The sequence below is a fragment of the Anolis carolinensis genome, chromosome 2, assembly GCF_035594765.1.
Source record: "Anolis carolinensis isolate JA03-04 chromosome 2, rAnoCar3.1.pri, whole genome shotgun sequence".
NCBI lineage: Eukaryota > Metazoa > Chordata > Lepidosauria > Squamata > Dactyloidae > Anolis > Anolis carolinensis.
Window position 1 is genome coordinate 234,435,615 of NC_085842.1, and position 22,673 is coordinate 234,458,287.

At 41.3% G+C, this 22,673-nt stretch overlaps 1 protein-coding gene across 1 annotated transcript in view; it reads left to right on the plus strand.

Moving 5' to 3' along the window:
• The first annotated feature begins 7,953 nt into the window (after positions 1 to 7,953).
• bnc2 (basonuclin zinc finger protein 2) overlaps positions 7,954 to 22,673 on the plus strand; it is a 472,589-nt gene continuing 457,869 nt past the window's right edge. Inside the window, exon 1 of the mRNA XM_062971890.1 lies at positions 7,954 to 8,359. Within this exon, the coding sequence (XP_062827960.1) occupies positions 8,357 to 8,359 (3 nt within the window). The 5' untranslated portion in view covers positions 7,954 to 8,356. The remainder of the gene's footprint in view (positions 8,360 to 22,673) is intronic.

The following is a 22,673-nucleotide window of genomic DNA, read 5'->3' on the forward strand; positions in this document are numbered from 1 at the left end:
TAGGAAAACCAAGTTCACTTTCAGCAATTGCATCAAACAATTGTTAATCTCTCCCCTTCACGTTGTCTTTTCCTGAATGCTTTTTATGTGTTTATCATACTAATGCTTAGATTGTGTTTTATAAAGGTGTGGCGGCAATAGTCTAGTTTGGAGTGGAGGAGCAATTAGGGAGTGGGAGAGGGGAATATTTTATCTGGGGCCCCTTCCATACAATAAAATCCCACATTATCTGCTTTGAATGGGAATATATGGCAGCGTGCACTTAGATAGCCCAGTTCAAAGCAGACATTGTAGGATTTTCTGCCTTGATATTTTGAGTTATATGGCTGTGTGGAAGGGCCCTGGGCAACAGAAAAGGCCCAAGTTTGCTTCTCCAGCCTTCCACCCTCATACAATTCCACTTTAATGCCCATGGCTCCATCCCATGGAATCTTGGGATTTATAGCTAGGGGAGGAGCATTTAGACTCCAAACTAAGGGCCCAAGAATTCCATAGGATGGAACTATGGGTGATAATGTGGAATCATAGCATGATTGATAATTTTATGAATAGCAAGGTTGTGGGGGCTCTGTATGAGGCCAGACAGAAATTGCAAGACGGGGGAAGGAGGAGCAAAGGTATCTACTGAGGTGCAACCAACAGATGACATAACTGAGACTGTAACTTGGGGTGTGTCTCCATTGCAGAAATAATGTAGTTTTACAAGGTGGTGCAATGGGTGAAACCCTTGAGTTGGCTGAACTGCTGACCTGAAGGTTGAGTTGCTGACCTGAAGGTTGCAGGTTTGAATCTGTGAGATGGGGGTGAGCTCCCACCTGTCAGCTCTAGCTTGCAGGGACATGAGAGAAGCCTCCCAGCTAATACATCTGGGCATCTCCTGGGCAATGTCTCTGTAGACGGGCAATTATCTCACCCAGAAGCAGTATGTTCTCAAGTCGCTTCTGACATGATTAAAAAAACAAGATTTTTAGCTCTCTCTGCCAAAGAGTGCTGGTACCTCACCAAACTGCAACCCCCAGAATTCCATAGCTTTGAGCCATGGCAGCTAAAGTAATGCCAAACAGCATTCATTCAATAGTGTAGATGCACCCTAAGATACTGTACGCCCACCTTGGGCAGGAACGACCAATTAGGAAATCAAAACTGAGGTACGGAATGGATGGATTGGTGGAGGCAAATATTAACACTACCGAAATTAAGTCATAGAATATGTTTGAATATGAGTGAACTTTTTTTTGAAGGTGGTTTTTAATGTAGAAAAACCACCTACGGTACTATACATATATATTTGTGTGTGCATGTGTATATATAGACACACATATATGTATAGTAGGTTTTTTTTTACTATATTACATGTGTGTGTGTGTGTGTGTGTGTGTGTGTGTGTATGTGTGTGTGTATGTGTATGTGTATATATATATATATATATATATATATATATATATATATATATATATATTTGAATCCTCCAGTATATGTACGTATCTAGTACGAAGAAAACTAGCTAAACAAGGCTCTCTGTGATTGGGTCTTCCTATATAGAGAGAAGTGGAATTCAACAATTTGTTCATATGCCAAAGACTCTGCAGAGGCCGAGGGGCCCTAAAAGACTAAGTGATATTTATAAAGAAGGCATTTTTTTTACAGCTAGATAAAATTGAAAGTTTAGGTTTTGATTGTGTTTTTCATCCATTAACATATTTAATGGATACACATATATGTATAGTAGGTGATGTTTTTACAATACACACACACACACACACACATATATATATATACACAGTAGAGTCTCACTTATCCAAGCCTCACTTATCCAAGCTTCTGGATAATCCAAGCCATTTTTGTAGTCAATGTTTTCAATATATCATGATATTTTGGTGCTAAATTTGTAAATACAATAATTACAACATAACATTACTGCAAATTAAACTACTTTTTCTGTCAAATTTGTTGTATAACATGATGTTTTGGTGCTTAATTTGTAAAATCATAACCTAATTTGATGTTCAATAGGCTTTTCCTTAATCTCTCCTTATTAAGATATTCGCTTATCCAAGCTTCTGCCGGCCCGTTTAGCTTGGATAAGTGAGACTCTACTGTATATAGTGACTGGTGGCGCAGCAGATTAAACCGCTGAGCTGCTGAACTTGCTGACCGAAAGGTCTGTGGTTCGAATCCGGGGAGCAAGGTGAGCTCCCGCTGTTAGGCCCAGCTTCTGCCAACCTAGCAGTTCGAAAACATGCAAATGTGAGTAGATCGATAGGTACCGCTTTGGCAAGAAAGTAATGGCACTCCATGCAGTCATGCCGGCCACCTGACCTTGGAGGTGTCTACAGACAACGCCGGGTCTTCGGTTTAGAAATGGAGATAAGCACCAACCCCCAGAGTCAGACACCACTGGACTTAATGTCAGGGGAAAACCTTTACTTCATATATATATATCTATATATATAAAAGAGTGATGGCATCACGGCAATTCACAAAACAACAAAAGTACAGGCCCCCCAACCTCGAAATTTGACAACACAACCCATCATCCACGCCTCAAGGTTGATACAACAAAAAGAAAAGAAAAATAAAGTCCTAATTAGAGGGAGAGCAATAATTGTTTTTATCCAATTGCTGCCAGATTAGAGGGCTAATCTCTGCCCACTTGGTTGCCTAGCAACCAGCCAAGGGACAGCCAGGTTTCAGTTAGGGGACAGGCAGATTTAGGCCTCACTTAGACTTCTTCCACAGATTATCTAATTTGCACTGGATTATATGGCAGTGTAGACTCAAGGCCCTTCCACACAGCTATATAACCCATTTATAATCTTATATTATCTGTTTTGCACTGGATTATCTTGACTCCACACTACCATATAATCCACCTCAGTGTGCATTTTATACAGCTGTAAAGAAGGGGCCTCATATAATCCAGTTCTGAGCAGATAATATAAGATTAGAAATATACAGTAGAGTCTCACTTATCCAACGTAAACAGGCCGGCAGGATAAGTGAATATGTTGGATAATAAGAAGGGATTCAGGAAAAGCCAATTAAACATCAAATTAGGTAATCGTTATACAAATTAAGCACCAAAACATCATATTATACAACAAATTTGACAGAAAAAGTAGTTCCATGCGCAGTAATGCTATGTAGTATTTACAGTAGAGTCTCACTTATCCAACACTCGCTTATCCAACGTTCTGGATTATCCAACGCATTTTTGTAGTCAATGCTTTCAATATATCGTGATATTTTGGTGCTAAATTCATAAATACAGTAATTACTATATAGCATTACTGTGTACTGAACTACTTTTTCTGACAAACATGATGTTTTGGTGCTTAATTTGTAAAATCATAACTTAATTTGATGTTTAATAGGGTTATCCTTAATTCCTCATTATCCAACATATTCACTTATCCAACGTTCTGCCGGCCCGTTTATGTTGGATAAGTGAGACTCTACTGTACTGTATTTACAAATTTACCACTAAAATATCACAATGAATTTAAAACACTGACTACAAAAACATTGATTATGAAAAGGCAGACTGCGTTGGATAATCCAGAACATTGTATAAGCGAATGTTGGATAAGTGAGATTCTTCTTTAATATGAAATAATTACTGGGATAGAATAATGCAGAACAATATAATCTCTAAAACCAGGACAGTAAATAAATGGGAATTCCACACAGGAAACAATCAGGGCCAGCTAACACCTCCCAACAAAGTATTCCCATCATCAAAGTCTGGCAAATCCTGTTTTCTCAGGGCCACAGACAGTAGAAGCACATAAAATATCGCAAACAACATCACTCTGAAAACAAGGGTATTCCAGACAGGAAACAATCAGGGCCAGCTAACACCTCCCAACAAAAAATTCACTCAGGGAGGAAACATCCAGGCTTTAAAGCTGCAAGGCCATTACATCCTAATCATTTTTTCCTAATTGCAGCATTCATACTTGCCTCCAACAAACAAAAAAACCCAATTAGAAATATTGTATATTCACAACCTTTAGGAAATAATATCCCCTGATGGCGCAGAGTGTTAAAGCGCTGAGCTGCTGAACTTCTGGACCGAAAGGCCACAGGTTTGAATTGGGGGAGCGGAGAGAGCCCCCACTGTTAGCCCCAGCTTTTGCCAACCCAGAAGTTCGAAAACATGCAAATGTGAGTGCATCAATAGGTACTGCTCTGGCGGGAAGGTAATGCCGCTCCATGTAGTCATCCCACATGACCTTGGAGGAGTCTACGGACAACGCCGGCTCTTCGGCTTAGAAATGGAGATGAGCACCAACCTCCAGAGTAAGACACGACTGGACTTAATGTCAGGGGAAAACCTTTACCCTTGACCTTAACTACCACCAATTCCTCAATACTTTATTTCCCATACCATCATACTTCGCCACAGCAACGCGTGGCCAGGCACAGCTAGTATATATATATAAAGTTGATTTTTCTCAGAGTGGAAAAAAAAAAGGCATCCCTGTTCGGATGGACAGGAGCCAATGAAGTCTATTTTTAAAACAGCACGATCTTATACAAATCTAGTCCGAATGAATGGCTGTTCAAACTCGAGAAGACTCTTTAGAGAAGGCACAGGCAAACTTGGGCCCTCCAGGTGTTTGGGACTCCAACTCCCACCATTCCTAACAGCCTCAGGCCCTTTCCTTTTCCCCCTCAGCCGCTTAAGCGGCTGAGGGGGAAAAGGAAGGGGCCTGAGGCTATTAGGAATGGTGGGAGTTGGAGTCCAAAACACCTAGAGGACCCAAGTTTGCCCGTGCCTGCTTTAGAGGACTTTGAGGAAACACAACTCTGTACAAAGAGCCTTGAAGGCGCTCTCTTCGTTTTTGAAGCGATTTTCTACTCTTGTCAAAGTCAAAGTCAAGCAGAAAGTTCGTGAAAAGAGAGACTTTCGAAGGACGAGCGCGAAGTCTGTCTATTCAACCTGGGTCTCTCCAGGCTGGGCTTGAAGGGCGACCTTCCCGCCTCTTTGCGCCGGGATGCGCAGCTCTTTCTCGATTTGTCTTGCCCCCTTTCCCGCCAGGGCATAAGCTTCCCTTGAGGGGAAGGCTTATCCAAGCTCCTTTTTGCGACCGTATTTTGCCTTTGGAAACGACCATTTCACACAAGCAAAACTTGAGGGTGAGAAGAAGAGCCTGCGCGCACTGACAGAGGAGAAGCAGCCTCCCCTTGACGCGCAAGCGGCTCTCCCCTTTGGGAAAGGCTTCCCTTGGTGTTTCTCTTTCAGGCTTTCCACAGCGATCTCTCCGAGCAGAAGCGCGCCTTCCTGTCTCTGGACTTGTCCCTTTTCTTTCTTTCTCTTTCTCCAGAGCGCTTTTGGAGCTGATAAGGAAAAGCGGCGTGCGCGAAGACGAAGTGTGAGCCTGACACACAAACACAGCGTCCTGTTCAAGCACACGCCGGCTGTTGAAACCTCCCGCACTAAAATTCCCTCGATGTCGCTCCTTTTTGTTGTGTTTCCTGACAGCTGGGCGCTGAAGGGAGGGGGGGGGGGGAGAGAGAGAGAGGCAAAAAAGCGGGAAAAACAACACCAAACTCAACTCATCCCAAACTTCGATGTGTTGTGGAAGGCTTTCATGGCCGGAATCACTGGGTTGCTGTGAGTTTTCCCTAGCTGTGTGGCCATGTTCCAGAAGCATTCTCTCCTGACGTTTCACCCACATCCATGGCACGCATCCTTAAGAGGTTGTGGGGTCTGTTGGAAGCTAGGCAAGTAAGGTTTATATATCTGGAAGATCCAGGCTGGAAGAAAGAACTTGCCTGCTTGAGGCAAGTGAGAATGTTGAAGTTGGCCACCTTGATTAGCATAAAATGGCCTTGCAGCTTCAAGGCCTGGCTGATTCCTCTACATGGCTGTATGGGCATATTCCAGAAGCATTCTCTCCTGACATTTCACCCACATCTATGGCACGCATCCTCAGAGGTTGTTGAGGTATATTGGAAACTAAGCAAGGGAGGTTTATATATCTGTGGAAGGTCCGGGGTGGGAGAAAGAACTCTTGTCTGTTGGAAGCAAGTGTGAATGCTGCAACTACTCACCTTGCAGCTTCAAAGCCTTGCAGCTTCAAAGCCTGGCTGCTTCCTGCCTGTGGGAATCCTTTGTTGGGAGGTGTTAGCTAGCCCTGATTATTTCATGTCTGGAATTCCCCTGGTTTTTTGTAGTGTTGTTCTTTATTTACTGTCATAAATACAGCCACTTGTTGAACCAACCTGGACGCAGCATATTATTTGAGAATGCAGAAATGCTGGACCACTAATAACTTCTATGTTAAACTACACCAGTGGTTCCCAACCTTTGGGCCTCAAGGTATTTTGGACTCCCACAGTTCCTAACATCTGGTAAGCTGGCTGGGATTTCTGGGAGTTGAAGTCCAAAACACCTGGAGACCCAAAGGTTGGGAACCACTGGACTACACAGAGAAGCCATTGAAATCCACAAGCATGTGGACAATTTCAGCAGAAAGGGGGAAACCATGAAAAAGAACAAAATCTGGCTACCAGTATTAAAAAAAAAACCTAAAAAATCAGGACAGTAGACGAAAAACAACATTCTGAACACAGGGGTATTCCACAGGAAACAATTAAGGCCAGCTAACACCTCCCAACACAGGATTCCCCCAAGCAGGAAGAAGCCAGGCCATTCAATGCTACTCAAGGTGATTAATTGCAATATTCACACTTGTCTCCAGATAAAAGTTCTTTCTCCCACCCAGGACATTATTCCACAGATATATAAATCCCACTTGTCTAGTTTCCAACAGACCTCACAACCTGTGGATGAATTGTCTACATGCGTCCCTCAGGCAAGAAACAGCCAGGCTTTGAAGCTGCAAGGCTATCCAATACTAATAAAGGTGATTAATTGAAACATTCACACTTGTGTTGTCCAAGGCTTTCATGGCCAGGATCACAGGGTTGTTGTATGTTTTCCGGGCTGTATGGCCATGTTCTAGAAGTGAGGTTACCTCACAACCTCTGAGGATGCCTGCCATAGATGTGGGCGAAACGTCAGGAGAGAATATTTCTAGAACATGGCCATACAGCCCGGAAAACATACAACAACCCTGATTCACATTTGCCTCCAACAGACAAGAGTTCTTTCTCCCACCCTGGACATTATTCCACAGATATATAAACCTCCCTTGTTTAGATTCCAATATACAGTAGAGTCTCACTTATCCAACGTTCTGGATTATCCAACGCCTTTTTGTAGTCAATGTTTTCAATATATCATGATATTTTGGTGCTAAATTTGTAAATACAATAATTACTACATAGCATTAATGTGTAATGAACTACTTTTTCTGTCAAATTTGTTGTATAACATGATGTTTTGGTGCTTAATTTGTAAAATCATAACCTATTTTGATGTTTAATAGGCTTTTTCTTAACCTCTCCTTATTATCCAACATATTTACTTATCCAACATTCTGCCGGCCCGTTTATGTTGGATAAGTGAGACTCTACTGTACCTCACAACCTCTGAGGATGCCTGCTATAGATGTGGGCAAAACGTCAGGAGAGAATACTTCTAGAACATAGCCATACAGCCCGGAAAACTCATAGCAACCAGGGATTTAGCCAAGGGGGGGGGGGGTTAGGCGTTCAACAACCCCCTCCCCCCCCGAACATTTTTTTCTGACTGTGGTCCTGATAGATAAATGTTTTCCCTGATGTTAAGTCCAGTCATGTCTGACTCTGGAGGTTGGTCCTGATAGTAACCCAGTAATTCTGGCCATGAAAACCTTCGACAACATAGTGAACATTAAACTCAATCAGCTCAAAGTTTGCCACTTCGTTTCCCACTTCGCCTGGCCACCTCCTCCTCCTCTTCTTCCCTCTTTTGCAGGACCAATAACGAGCGGGACACCAAGAAGAAGACGACGAGGAAGGAGGAGGACGAGGAGGAGGAGGAGAAAGGGAAGCACGGCGGCGTTGTTTCAGTTTGGGAGAGAGAGAGAGAGAGAGACCTCCTCCTTCTTCCCCCTCCTTCCCTTCCCTTCCCTCTCTCCTTCCCAAACCTGTGGAAAAGGACCAGACTCTCGCCTCTTTGACCCTGAGGCAAACCCTGCTCTTGGCCTCCCCCCCCCCCTTTGAAGTTTTGATTTTGTGGTGGGAGAAAGACCCGAGGGAGAGAGAGAGAGACAGGGAGAGGGAGGGAGGCGCGCTCCCGCCTGTGTGTGTGAGGGAGAGAGAGAGAGACAATCACCTGGTGAGCTCTTGGAAAGACCAAAGCCAGGGAGGGAGAGAGGGAGGGGGCGAAGCAAAGCAGAGGAGGCAAAGCAGCGCCAACGCCGGGAGGAGTCCGTCCGCACTTGACAAGCGGCATGCCGGAATGGTAAGAAGTTTTCCAACATGGTTCCCCCCCCCTTTCTCTTTCAAAGTTGCCTTTCCTTTGGATCCTTTTCCTGTCCCACGAAGAAACAACAAACCCTTGGGAGTGCGTGGAAGGGAGGAAGGGGGTGGCACAACTGAGACGAAGAGAGAAGGCAGAGCAGTGTCATTCCGCCTCAAGGCTTGCAAAGTTGGCCCCGAAGTTGCCCTCCCACTTTCTGTCTCCCTTCAGACTCCCTCTCCCCTCTTCGTCCCTTCAAAGGTGAGGGAAGGAACAAGGGGGAGCGGGAGGAGCAAATGAATGAGATGGGTTGCGAGAGGGAAGGAGGGAGGGCGGGGGGCAAAGGGAGGCTTCCCCCCTCCCATGCCTCCTCCTCCTCCTACTGCGAGGGGAAAGGGGGAGCTCGCCCTTGCAATCGGGGCTTTTAGCGAAGAGGAGGAGGCTTTAGGGTTCCGAGGCGCAGAAAGCCGCCGTCCGCTGGCAAGTTCGGGGCCATGTGCTTTGCAAAAGCCTCTCTCCTCTCTGTGTTGTCGAAGGCTTTCATGGCCGGAATCACAGGGTTGTTGTGAGTTTCCCGGGCTGTATGGCCATGTTCCAGAAGCATTCTCTCCTGATATACCCCACAACAACTTCTGAGGATGCCTGCCATAGATGTGGGCGAAACGTCAGGATAGAATACTTCTGGAACATCGCCATGCAGCCCGGAAAACACGTAACAACCCGCTTCTCTCTCTCGCCAGCACTGGAGATGGACCTCGCCATGGCTCAATGCTATGCACTCCCCGGGAGTTGTAGCTGAACAACGCCTTTAGCCTTCTCTGGCCACGAGTGCGAACTACAACTCCCACTTGAACTCTGCTGGGGGATGGCTGAGATTTGTAGTTGAAGCACGCATCAGCGTTCTTGGGCAAAGAAATATGAAGTCGCCACAACTCCAGTGATTCCATAGCATTGAGACTCGGGGCCCTTCCACGCAGCCCTATATCCCAGAATATCAAGGCAAAAAACCCCACATTATCCGAGTGTGGCCTTAGACAATCCAGTTCAAAGCAGATATTGTGGGATCTTCTGCCTTTATATTCTGGGATATAGGGCTGTGGCCGCTAAAGTGGGATCACACTAGAAAAGGAGACCCGGCATTGAGTTCAAGTGGGAGTTGTAGTTCGCACTCTTGACCAGAGAAGGCGAAAGACGCTGTTCGGCTACAACTCCCGGGACTGCAGAGCAGAGAGGAAAGGAGCCTCCGGTGGCGCAATGGGTTAAACCCTTGTGCCGGCAGAACGGACTGCAGAGTTCAAATCCTGCGAGTGGGTGAGCTCTCTCTGTCAGCTCCAGCTCCCCGTGCTGGGACATGAGAGAAGCCTCCCACAAAGATGATAAAACATCAAAATATCCGGGCGTCCTCCCCAGGGCAATTCTTGCACTTTTCAAGTAGCTCCTGACACCAAAAACACAAACTACAACTCCCATTTGAACTCACTGCTGGGGGATGCTGGGATTTGTAGTGAAGCACCAGCGCTCTTGGGCAAAAAAGGCCGAGGAATGGCTTGCTGTGAGTTTTCCGAACTTTCAGAGACATTATTTCCTGACGTTTCTCCTGAAACGTGTCCCGGAAAACTCACAGCAAGCCAGTGATTCCAGCCATGAAAGCCTTCGACAACACAAGGCTGAAAACGCTTCAACTCTAGTGATTACATAGCAATAAGGCTTAGCCATTAAAGTGGGTCCAAACTGTAGCGGATACACCAGGGAGAAGGTCTTGCGAGGGCGGGTGCGGTGGGAGTTCGTACATTTACATGCACACGGTGTTTCAAAGTGTGACGCTTTTACTCCGAAGTAAACCTTTCTGGAGTGGTCAGGAAACGCGCCCGTCTGGTCCCAACTTCTGCTCAGGCACGGAATGTGTGTCCTAGGGTGCATCTACATTGCAGAATGAATGCAGCTTGTTGACACCGTTTTCTCCGCCCTTGTTTCAACGCGGGAAGTTGCAGTTTGAGTGAGTTATCAGCACTGGATTGCTGTGAGCTTTCCGGGCTGTATGGCCATGTTCCAGAAGCATTCTCTCCTGGCGTTTCGCGCATATCTATGGCAGGCATCCTCAGAGGTTGTGAGGTCTGTTGAAAACTAGGCAAGTGGGGTTTATATATCTGTGGAAGGTCCATGGTGGGGGAAAGAACTCTTGTCTGTTTAAGGAAAGTGTGAATGTTGCAATTAATCACTTTAATTAGCATTGAAAAGCCTTGCAGCTTCAAGGCCTGGCTGATTCCTGCCTGGGGGAATCCTTTGTTGGGAGGTGTCAGCACTGTTTGGTAGAGACTTTGCAAAGCTATAACTTGCATGACTGGGGGAATCCTTTGTTGGGAGGTGTTAGGTGGCCCTGATGGTTTGGCAGAGACCTTGCAAAGCTGCAATTTAGATCCATTGAGCCATGCATACATAGTAAGCAGCTTAAAGTGATATCAAACTGTGTTCATTCCACAGCGTAGAGGCGCCCTTTATCCAAAAAGAATCCCTTACTTTGTCAGGAATCTGCTGTTTCCTCCCCTCCCCAAACTTTACACCAAGTTGTGTGAGTCAGCGAGAAAGACTTCAGAAAGGGTTTTTTTTTTTGGGGGGGGGGGGGGGAAATACATAAGTGAAGGAGACTTTGGATCTCGCCTTGCGGCAGCCCCTTTGCCCAGCTTGTGTGGCGATGCGAACAGTTACTTCATAACAGAAGCATTGTGAGAAGAGGGGTGATGTTTGTTTATATCCACTTCTTAAAAAAAACTTAAGCCAACTTGGCCCAGACGTGTTGGCCTGTGAGTGTATGTATGTATGGGTTTTTATCCTCCTTTGCCCTTCAAGTGTAGTTTAACCCCATGTGTGTTTTGCCTGTTGTACCCCCCACTTGAGGATTGCGTGTTCTCTGTGTTTCCCCCCATGTAATTAGAATGTATTTAGAGAAAATAGTATTCTCTCTCCTCTCGACTGGCACAGAGTGACATGTCTCGTTCCGGTGATCAAAGCCCCCTTTGCAAGTGGAGGAGATGTCACTGTCAAAGGAAGGCAACAAGAAAGAAAGCGAGGAGGTGGGTGGGTAAAGAAGTCAATATGAGCATTGCAGCCTGCCTTCACAGGACTGTGGTTACTGTAAGTAACACTGGCAAGAAATTTAAAGTGGTTTTGAAAGCAGCCTGCCATTGATGGTGCTTCTCGTTTACCCTAGAGTCAGAATGTTGTTAAATTGATGCTCAAAGGACATCACCGTAAAAATGCAAGTAGGCCCCAACATTAAAGTGTTTTAGCGGCAAAATATTTTTTTTGAGGAGTGGAAAGGCATGCTTCACAGTGGAAATGACTAGGAGTTTTAACATCACATCAAAACACTGTCACTTTTTAAAAAATCCTTCATGTTTTCTACATGTTTACCTTCCTTCCACACAGCCATATATCCCAGAATATTAAGGCAGAAAATCCTACATTATCTGCTTTGAACTGGGATATATGGCAATGTGGATTCAGATAACCCAGTTCAAAGCAGATATTGTGGGGTTTTCTGCCTTGATGTTCTGGGATATAGGGCTGTGTGGAAGGGTCCTTAGATGGTAAACTAATAATAGTAATAACAATAATAATAATAATAATAATAATAATAAACTTTATTTTTGTATCCCGCCTCCATCTCCCCGAAGGGATTTGGGGCAGCTCACATGGGGAGAAGCCCAACAACACAAGTTAAAACACAGAACAATAAATTAAAAACATTATAACAACATAAAACAATAAAACACATCAACAGAGTTAAAACTAGGACAATAATAATAACTAAACATTTAGGGGGTAAAATTGTGTAGAATATGAATAGGGGTCCTAGGAGGTATAAGGGCAATCAAAATAGGGGCGGAGGGCCCTTCCACACAGCCATATAACCCAGAATATCAAGACAGAATAACCTACTATATCTGCTTTGAACTGGGTTATCTGAGTCCACACTGCCATATATTCCAGTCCAAAGCAGAAAATGTGAGATTTCATTCAGCTGTGTGAAATATATATATTATATATATCTTATATTCAATGATGTACTTGTATTTTTTATTTTCACTCTCTTATAAAAATCCTTTTAATGTACAATCTGTAACATTGCTTATCTTTTGTAGTCAGCATTTACTCTTGAAAACAGGACTTTTTTCATTTTGAAATAAGGCTTGTATTTAAATAATTAAGATCTTTCACCCAGTAATATTTCACAAGTGTGGCTGATCAGCATATTTTCTGAAGTAACAATGTGTTGCTAGAAAGTGAGTAACGTTGTGTGCCCTTAAAATTGCAAGGAGCCTGCATTCTGTGACTTAAGTAAGGACATATGTATACTGATAAGCCACGGTTTGTTTCAAAACATTCCCCAAGTTTTAACTTCTGACCCTGTGCTTGCACACATACTTGGAAAAGTTTTTTTTTCAGTTTCAGGTTTTAAAGCCAACTGCTAACAAAACACCTTTGCAAGTTTTATTTAAAGAAGTCTGTATTTCATTTGGTTTGCAGGATTGGACATTTAGTGTTAACTCACAGGGAGCTAAGCTCAACCCAGGTTCTTGAACTGGCCCAAATATACAACACTTAAAACACAGCAAAGGTATATTTTTCCAATGTTTTAGAAAATAGTTCTGTTACCAAACATTTATATTGTAAGAAATATGGCAGGCACACATGTTTATTTCCACTGATGTGAAAGCTTTCCATTCTCGCAAGTATACCAAGCTCACGATCTGTGTGTATATTTGACACCCTGGGATATGGAACTATATTTTTAAAATTGCTGCTTAAAGGAAAGCCCTGACTCTTGCAATATTATGATGTGTAAATGTTAACAGCTTGAATGTCCAAACAAGGATTTTGTTTATGTGTGTGTGTTCAGTCCTTTTTACATAACATTTTGTGCTTCTTCCTTGCTGTCAGAGATGTTTCATGGGTTGTGCAATTCCTGCAGTCCAAGAATGCCAATTTGCATTCCAGGAGTGTCATTTGATTACTTTTATCTGCACAACTCCAAGACTGGCCCAAACCTTTTCTTTCTTCTTGCCATGTCAGGAGAGGCCAGTGCTGTGTCCTGTCCTCCTCCCCACCCCCAGACCATGGCCTTTCCTCCAGAAATCTGCCTGATTTAGACAAGAAAAAAGGAGAGAGAGAGAAAGAAAATCACTTTTCATGTTTCTGCCCCTGTCCCCCTGCTAAACTTGTCAGCAGCAGGATATGATTCACTTGGGGCCCAGTAGAATAGGAGAGAGACGAGGGGGTTAGGCGGTTCAATAAGCTCATGGACAGGTAGTGTGTGACATCCCAAGAGGATTGAAGTTAATGAAGAACAGGTTCTTCACACTCTGACCTGGTGCTGTCCCCACAGTTTTCTCATTTGATCTTTCCCAGCAAATTGATCTTTTCATGTATTTCTCTCTCTCTCTCTCTTTCTTTTAAGGCTTCCATGTTAGTCCTTAGGAGACAGAAATTAGCTGAGCAATTTAACTTGGTTAATACTACTGTTCAGAAAACACACTCAGAAATACTTACCAAAGTGGACAGTGATTCAAACGATTCTTTTGTTGTGTTGTTACTCAAACTGATTTTTTAAAGTTTCTGAAGTGATAGTGTTTAAAGGTTGCTTGTTTGCCTTGTTGGTAATTTTTTCAAAAATATATTCTGGATCTTTTCTTCCTTACTACATTAAATGTATGCCTTTTAAAAACAGGCAAACGCATACACTAAAAAAGATCTCAGCAGTGTACAGTAGAGATTTCCTTTGGTATTTCACAGCTGAAGTTGCTTGTTAGAAATGATTTGCTGATCTATAATGAGCCTTTTACAGTTCTGGTAAGACATGCTAAATATCAATTGCGCATGCCAGATACATTATTTATAGCCTGCTAAATAATTGTAATTCCAGTGTATCGAGTACTTGAATACATAAGAGATTAAACAAGAAAAAAGTCCTTGCAGATACTCTTGTGTAAATATTATTTTAGTGAAAACAGAGTGAGAAATTTACTATCAGCATTTCCAGCCTTCTGTTTAAAAAAGGAAAGGAAAACTCTCTCCGAGCACTTTTGAAATCAAATGACTCCTAACGTGTGCATTATTTATATGGTCTGTTTTTATTACATTCACATCTTGGTCCTGAGCACATTTAGTTGCAAGTATGTGTCCTGTTTTTGATATAAGTTCAATGTATCTACAAGTTAAGCAAGCTTTAGTACCAATTCTTGAAAAGTATAAACTTTTCAAGAGTTACACAATGCAGTGTTGCAAGCTAGGCTTTCCTAAGTCAAGCGTGACTTAAAAGGTTTAAATGAGATGTTTTCAAAATGTTCAATAAGTCATATTTACCTTGTATATGTTATAGCAAATGTTCTCATTTTCCACCCACATCTGAAGCTTTGATAAAAGAAAGCTTGCTGATTTAGAATCACAAACACTTAGCCTGTGTATGTGTTTGCATGTGTTTATGAATAAATATCTATAGAAATGCAAACCATGATTTCTTAGTTCTTTCTGAATGTTCAGAAAGGGTATTTTAATTTTATTATCAGTGCCAAAATGTTTGGGTTTTAAAAATAATATTATGAAGTACAGTATTTCTTTGAATAAATTCAGTATTTCTAATAGGTCATGTGTTCTGGGTTTTTTTTTTTTTGCAATGTATGTTAAATGGGATATTAATATTGTATTGTGGAAAGTTTTGTTTTGATCTTCAGGGGGGCTTTTAGAAGAAAAAACCCCTGGACTCCCTTCTTTCGCCATGTCACCTTGGAGCCCCCGGTGACACAATGGGTTACATCTGGAGAGCGGGGTGAGCTCCCACCTGTCAGCTCCAGCTTCCCATGTGGGGACATGAGAAAAGCCTCCCACAGGGTGGTAAAACATCTGGGCATCCCCTGGGCAATGTACTTGCAGACAGCCAATTCTCTCACATCAGAAGCAACTTGCAGTTTCTCAAGTCGCTCCTAACACAAGAAAAAAACCCATGTCACCCTTTAATTTCCCAGGGAAGTTCTTTTCTTTATTATAGTGCAGAGAGAGGCACTATCGTGATTTCTCCAAAGCACAATTTTAAAAAATGTTTCAGTGACTAATTGTCATTCTTTAATTGTAACATTTTCTTAATTGCCTTGCAAGTGTTGATGAAATAAATACATGTGTATGTATATATGTCTGCCAAAATAACAAATAAATGGGCCCAAAATAAAATCAAAATGGCCAAACTGAGGCTGTCATGCTTTTTGGAAACACCATGAGATGACATGACTCATAAGAAAAGGGGCTAATGCTTGATGAGTTGGGAGTTGGTCTGAAAAAGTCCACATTACAGATGGATAGACTCACTCATGAGCCCCTTATGGTGCAGCGGGTTAAATCACTAAGCTGTTGAACTTGCTGACTGAAAGGTTGGTGGTTCAAATTTGGGGAGCAGGGTGAGCTCCTGCTGTTAGTTCTAGCTTCTGCCAACCTAGCAGTTCGAAAACATGCAAATGTGAGTAGATCAATAGCGCTCCATGCAGTCATGCCAGCCACATGACCTTGGAGGTGTCTATGGACAATGCTAGCTCTTTGGCTTAGAAATGGAGATGAGCACCAACCCCCAGAATCAGACACAACTAGACTTAATGTCAGGGGAAAACCTTTACCTTTACATCAGTCAGGATAACTATGAGTTTCTGGACCCGATCAGGGCTTTTATGACCAAGACTCAGAATGAGAGCTGGAAGAGGCCACAAGGGCCTGTTACTCAGGAATACCTTATCAAACACTCCTAACAGATGGCCATTTGGCCTTTATTTAAAAATCTTTGAAGGAGATTCCACCATACTTGCAAGCAATACATTCAACATTTGAACAATGTTTACCATCAGGAAATCCTAGTATTTAAATAGAATCTATTTTCCTGTAGTTTGAATGCATTGCTCCATGCCCTAGTCTCCAGGGCAGCAAAAAAAATAAGCTTGTTCCATCTTCCATAAGATATACTTTCAAATATTTAAACATGGCTATCATGTCAACCTTTTAACCTTCTCTTCTGCAGGCTGAATACCATATGTCCTGATCCCTGAACCTCATAGGGCTTAGCTTTCAGATCTTTTAGCATTTTGATTGCCCTCCAGTAGACACATTCCAGATAGCCAACATCTTTCTTGAATTGTGGCCCAGGATTCCAAATGAAATCTGTCTGAAGAAGAATAGAACGGTACAATAACTTTCCTTGATTTACACGCAGTATTTATTTATGTATTTATTTACAACATTTATACCCCGCCCTTCTCACCTGAGGGGACTCAGGGCGGCTTACAAAAATTGGCAAAATTTAATGCCCAAAATGCAATCATAAAAACAAAACAATATAATGCAGCTGAGAATTGCATTGGTTATTTTAGCTGCTTTTTCACATTGTTGACTGAAGCCCCATCTACACTGCCATATAAAATCAATATTTTCTGCTTTGAACTGGATTATATTAGTCTACACTGCCATATAACCCAGCTCAAAGCAGATAATCTGGATTTTATATAGCAGTGCAGATAGGACCTTCTGTTCAGCTTGTGGTCTAGTGGGCTTTCTAGATCCCTTTCCCATGTACTGGTGTCATATCTGTGCACTTTTTTCAGCTTAAGTGTAATACCTTACATTTTTCCCTGTTGATATTAGTTTTGTTAGTTTTGGTCCAGTTCTTCAATTTGTTATGGTCATTTTAAACTCTGCTTTTGTCATCTGGGATATTAGATACTCTTTCTAATTTAATGTCACCTGCAAACCTGATAAATGTGACTTCGGTTCCATCATCCAAGTCATTAATAAAGATAGTGGATAGCATTAGCCTAAGACAGAACCCTGTGGCACCAGTCATTTCCAATACACTTATCTCCAATACAAAGAGGAGCCATTGGTGAGTAATATTTGGGTTTGGTTGGTTAACCAATTTCAGATCTAACAATAGTGTTGCTTATTCCACATTTTATTAGCTGGTTTACAAGAATATCATGGGCCTTGCTGAAATCAAGATTAGCTACATTTGCAGCTTTCCCTTCATCTACCAAGTTTTTAACGCTATTTAAAAAAAGATAAACATATTCTGCCGTGACTTGTTTTTGAGAAACCGAAGCTAACGTTTCGTGACCATGATATTCTTTTCTGAGTGCTTACAGACTGTATGCTTAATGATCTACTCTAAAATCTTTCCTGACATCCTATTGAGGTCAAGCTAACTGGGCAGTAATTATTTGGGTTTTCTTTCATTTTTTGAAGATTTGCATTTGTCCAGTTTATTGCAAGTTTTCCTTTCTCCAGCAGTTCTTGAAAGCTAGTGGTTAGGAAATGACTTCTGCCAGTCCTTTTAATATCCTTAGATGTAGTTAGTTTCACTCTTGGGATTTGAATACATTTACAGTAGCTAGGTATTCATGTACTACCTCCTTATCTGTTCTGTGCTACATTTTCCCTACTGCATCATCTTGATTTTCCCCACATTGAACACTGTTTTCCTTATTAGAGAAGACTGAGACAAAGAAGGTGTTGAGTAGTTATGCCTTTTCTCTGTCCCTGTTAGCATTTCACCATCATCTATATACAGTAATCCTACCATTTTCTTGTTCTTTCTTTTCCTATGGACATAACTAAAAATCCCCTTTTATTGTTTTTAACCTCTCTTGCAAGCCTGAGATCATTTAGTGTTTTAGCTTTTCTGACTTACTCCCTGAATATGCTGGATATTTGTTTTAATTCCTCTTTAGTGGTTTTCTCGATTTCTCATTTATTGTACCTATTCCTTTAAAATCTTAGCTCAGTTGAAAGTTCTGTAGGTTCCATTTTTTCTTTTTCATTGGAACCCTTTGAAATTGTGCCTTCAATATCTCACTTTTGAGACACTTCCATCCATCATGAACACCCTCCTTTTTAACTAGTACTTACCATGAGATCACACTGTTTCCCAAAGCTTATTGAAATCAGTTTGCTTAAAGTCTGTAAAGTCTGACTATACTTGATTTCACCTTTCCATTATATAATAAACTCCAGGAGGTGGTCAGTCTCATCTAAGGATCCCACCACTTCCACAACATTAATCAGATCATCAGAGTTGATTAGAATCAAATCTAAAATAGCTAATTTCCTTGTTGCATTTTCAACTTTGTGAACAAAGAAAATTGTATTCAAGGCATGCCAGGAATTTGTTTCTCCTTCTACTGCTTCTCTTTTCTTTCTCTAAATAAATACATATACAGTAAGAAGTAAAAAAGAATACATGCTAATGCCCTTCAAGCACCCCAAAACTGTTTTTAAGGTGAGCAAGAATGGCCTCCACATTGGTAGGAAAATTGTTATTTACTTTAAAACAATCAAATCGTCATCACTGAGAAACAGTTTGAATGCAGGTTGAGTATCCCTTGTTTGAAATGCTTGGGGCCAGAAGTGTTTTAGATTTCAGATGTGTAAATATCTGTATTAGCCATATATGTACATCTTAAAGATGGAACCTGAGTCTAAACATGAAAATCAGTAGTGTTTCATATATACCTTATACACAGAAGTCATTTTATACATAATATTTTTGATAGTTTTGTGTCTGAACCATCAGAAAACAAATGGTGTCATTATCTCTACTCATATGTAGGATTTTGGATGTTGGAGTATTTCATATTTCCAGTCTCATTTAAAGAGAGAGAAAGAGAAGTGTGGCACAACATAGATGATCACAGCTAATAGTGCAGTTCTGTCTGCTGCATTTCATTTGGGTGCCTGAGTGGATGGATCATTACTTGGCGTCCATGGTCAGTAAGGGGTATAGCTGGTAGGAAGACTTTTTTTCATTGGAGATCCTCACTACAGTAAGGTAAGTGGACTGGAAAACTGCCACTGGAAGTTCTCTACTGGAATAGAAAACAGTGACCTCAAACATGGCATTATGAGGGCAGGATGGTACTATTCTCCAAATGAGTTTGAGGAGAACTTGCCAGGTATGCCAATTCTGGAAAGAAAGGATAGTTAATTCACCTCCCTTGCAACATTTAATGAATATGGAAAGAGATTAACTGGAAATTAAAGAAAAGTATCCCTTCTGCCCTGCTCTGAGCAGGGCTGGAGATGGAGCAGGAGACTCCATCTCCCACATTTAGGATTGTCTACTTTCCCACTGAAAGCAACAGAATGAAACTAGTCAACTCCTTTTGATTGCAATAATACTGTCCCATATTTTGCAAATAAGTATTTGTAGGATTGCTGTCTTAGTTGCTACACTAACATTTGCTGGGTTGTGACAATAGTAGTGGTTCTCAACCCGTGCGTCCCCAGATGTTTTGGCCTTCAACTCCCAGAAATCCTAACAGCTGGTAAACTGGCTGGGATTTCTGGGAGTTATAGGCCAAAACACCTGGGGACGCACAGGTTGAGAACCACTGGCCTATAGTATCTTGTGTCGGTATGCAAAGGAATTACCTTTGAGACTACTGAAAGAAGTTTGTAGTGTAAGCTTTTATAGACACAAGTCTACAAATGCTTTTGCTTAAGGTGCTTAAGGTTTTTGTACAAGGTCTGGTGGATGAATGGCACAAGCATTGTGCACTGTTTTAATTTTGTTTATTGTATATTATGATACTATTTAAATGTTTTAACTGTTTTAATGTTATTTTATTGTATATTGGTGTATTGGCATTAATTGTCATTTTTGTAAGCCGCCCTGACTCCCCTTGGGTGAGAAGGGCGGGATAGAAATGATAGAAATAATAAATAAATAAATAATGCTACCAGTGCCTTTCTCTCCATGAATCTCAAAGGTACTACAAAATCCCTATTTATGTCAATTTAGACTGACATGACTATGGGGGGGGGGAATCTACACTGTAGAATTAATGCACTGCCATGTGTCAATGCTATGGAATTATGAGAGCTGTAGTTTTTCAAGGTCTTTCACAGTTAAAGTGGTATCAAACTCTTTAATTCTACAATGTAGATGCGCCCTATTCTAGCTTTTCAATCAAGCAGAGCTGCATTCAGTCAAATTGGCATATTCAGACAGAAGTTCTGTACAAGAAATGAAGAAACAATTCTGGTATCTCATCTTCTATGCTTATTTCTTTTCTATTCTTTTTTGATCCATATGCTGCTTATTTAACCTTAAGATTAGAAAGTATCAAACAGTTTAGCAGTGATAATGATGAAAGGTGTTTGACTGTAAACAATTTATTTCAAATGGTTTCAGTGACAATATATCACCTACATCAATAAGTAAGCAAAGCTGTGGAGACACAAAATAGAATTCAAACATTTGGGGTGCATTTACACTGTAGAATTAATGCAGTTTGACACTTTGTCATGGTTCAATGCTGTGGAATCATGGGAGTTGTAGTTTGATGAGGTCCCAGTATTCTTTGATAGAGAAGACTAAAGATCTTGTAAAAGTACATTTCCCAGGATTCCATAGCACTAAACCATGACTCTGGTGTCAGTGGTGTCAAATTGCATGAATTCTAAATGTAGATGCATCTACAGAAAGGGAAAGGCGAAAGGCAGTTAGCCTGAGCTACTTTGTCATGTACTAGTTTTCTGTGTGCAGGGATTTTTCTTTTAATTGAGAGCAGCATTGAGCCATGTGATCCCTCACCTGTAGTTTGAAGTGCTCTATCCCAGGCACAGGTTAATCACATCAATGAGAACTAATCTCACTTATCATTATTGTGTTAGCTTTTATTTGGTGCTTATTAGAACTCGTAGGACACCAAGGACTTTGCAAATTGTTCTCATTTTATTTATTTACTTCAAAAATGCCTTTCAGAGCAAAATCTTCCCAAGGTGGTTTACATTAAAATTACATGCAGTATTTCAAATATCAATAAAAACACAATCTACAGTGAAAACATTGCAGCATTAAAGCAGTAGCAAATAATACGGTGTAGATCATGACTTGTTAAAAATCAATTTGAAATTTAAAGAAAAAAAATGTTTTCTGTGTATTTTAAAAATCTAGTAGATAATCTGCTTTGGGAGATAGTGCTACAACCATGGTGACATCCTGAAAAGGCTTAGGCCTACTGATATAATAATCTCAATGGCAAACTTCCCAAGTGGGGCCTTTGCTGGTATCAAGGTGGACACAATCGTGTGGGGTGTAGGCAAATCAGTAAATAATCTGATCCAAAACTAGTTAGGATTTTAAAATTTTAGGTTTTGCCTCAAAATGAATATGTATATGCTCCCTAACAGCTTCATTCTCGCCAGAATTGAACTGATATTTGTAACTAGAAACTTTCAAATTTAAAAAAACAGCAACATTCTTTTTGAATGTACAGTAGAGTCTCACTTATCCAAGCCTCGCTTATCCAAGTTTCTGGATTATCCAAGCCATTTTTGTAGTCAATGTTTTCAATATATCGTGATATTTTGATGCTAAATTCGTAAATCTAGTAATTACACCATAACATAACTGCATATTGAACTGCTTTTTCTGTCAATTTGTTTGTAAAACATGATGCTTTGGTGCTTAATTTGTAAAATCATAACCTAATTTGATGTTTAATACGCTTTTCCTTAATCCCTCCTTATTATCCAAGATATTCGCTTATCCAAGCTTCTGCCGGCCCATTTAGCTTGGATAAGTGAGACTCTACTGTATATAATTTTGTAGTCATGTTACAATGTGTCTAGAATCCTGAATGTACTTTTTCAGATCTTGTAGCAGGCTATGGTTTGTACTTCCTTTTGATGGTGGACAGCAGCTAAGAGTAGATTTGTTTTTCCAGCCATTGTTATTGTGCACCTTCAAATTGTTCACAAATTATGGCAACTCTAAGGTTGCCATCACAGAATATCCTTGGCACGATTTGTTGAGAAGAGGGATTGCTTTTGCCTTCCTCTGAGGCTGACTTGTGTCTGGTTTTGCAGAGGGTTTCTATGGCCACATGAAGATTTTAGCTCTGGTTAGGTCCCTTCCACACAGTCCTATATCCCAGAATATCACGGTAGAAAATCCCACAATATCTGCTTTGAACTGGGTTATCTGAGTCCACACTCAGATAATGTGGGATTTCTGCGTTGATATTCTGAGATATAGGGCTGTGTGGAAGGGCCCATATTCCTGTGCTCAAATCACTGCATCTTGCTGGCTCTCTCTCCTCATCCAAAGGAAAGTTCATTTAATTCATTACATTTTACTTCAACCACAGTAATAATTAAATATTACTGTAATACAGTCATATTTACACTAGTGTGATACCAATGTTATATTAGATATGGACGAGAGCCAGTGTGGTGTAGCGGCTTGAGTGTTGGGCTACAGTTCTGAGAGATCAGTTTGAATCAC